Consider the following 1,211-nt stretch of genomic DNA (forward strand, 5'->3'; position numbering starts at 1 on the left):
TAACTAAGTACACGTGCGGCACTTGACAATTTTCTCACGTTCTTTCTATGCCAAGTCAGCCTTACTACACTCAAGATCGCTAAGAGAATGGTAGAAAGAACACAAGAGAATTGTTAAAGGAAGCTTTGTATTAGAGAAAACTTAAATTGTTTGCTTGATGAATTACAAATGAATGGCCTCCTTTATATACTAGTCTCCTAGGGGCTAGTGTGCAAATATTAATTATTACACAAGTCCTTAATATTTACAAGATAAGGGCTTTCTCTAGAATTCTCTACAAGCCTAGAAGATTCCAAGGACTTTCCTAGCAAATCCATAAACATCTAGGATCTTCCAAAGGAAATGTCCATACTTCTCTAGAATCTTCTCACAAATGCAAGCATTCCTCCTATGTAAGCTTCCACATGGCATTAATATATGCCAAATGTTGCTTATGTGGCATGATGACATGGCGAGTCATCACACTCTCCCCCACCTAATGTTGCGACGATCGCGGCGCAATGTTGCTGCATAAACTCTTGGATCTTATCTTTGAATTGCCATAAATCTTCATAACGTTCCCATGTGGCCTCCTCTGTTGATTGCCCCTTCCAATGGACGAGGAACATTGCGGTGGCTTTTTGCCCTTATTTTCGCCTGGCCTGGTAATCAATAATAGCCTCAATCTCCCGGTCGTGCGAGGCGGTGATAGTAATAGGTGCTCGACTTGATTGGCCCCTACTTGGATCATCATTGTCTTCATGATAGGGCTTAAACATGCTGGCATGGAAGACAGGGTAGATCTTAAGATATGATGGTATGTCAAGCTTGTATGAGATATTGCCTACCTTGGCGACACTCTTAAATGGCCCCTCATACTTGCGAATCAGATTCTGATGCATGCCTCGTAATGCCTTAAACTGTCTTGGATTAAACTTCACCATGACCATGTCCCCAACTCTATAGTCCGTGGGACGCCGCTTACGATCTGCAAACTTCTTCATCTTCTTAGCTGCCTTATCCAAGTAGGACTTAGTAGTGTCAAGCTGCTCCTCCCATCCTTTAGCCATATGATAAGCCCCCAAACTTTTTCCCTCAAACGTGGCTGGTAATGAATGTGGAGTTTGTGGCTGTTGGCCTGTGGCTAGCTCAAATGGTGTCCGTCCCGTGGACTCACTCCGCTGCAAGTTATAAGAGAATTGGGCGATGTCTAGGAGCCTTGACCAATCTTT

At 43.4% G+C, this 1,211-nt stretch overlaps 1 protein-coding gene across 1 annotated transcript; it reads right to left on the minus strand.

Annotated features, from left to right (window-relative positions):
- Positions 1-626: 626 nt before the first annotated feature.
- On the minus strand, positions 627-983 carry LOC142178937 (uncharacterized). The gene has a single exon (XM_075248753.1). The coding sequence runs from the start codon at positions 981-983 to the stop codon at positions 627-629; it is 357 nt and encodes a 118-aa protein (XP_075104854.1).
- Positions 984-1,211: the final 228 nt, after the last annotated feature.

The sequence above is a fragment of the Nicotiana tabacum genome, unplaced genomic scaffold, assembly GCF_000715075.1.
Source record: "Nicotiana tabacum cultivar K326 unplaced genomic scaffold, ASM71507v2 Un00079, whole genome shotgun sequence".
In the NCBI taxonomy this organism is placed as follows: Eukaryota; Viridiplantae; Streptophyta; class Magnoliopsida; order Solanales; family Solanaceae; genus Nicotiana; species Nicotiana tabacum.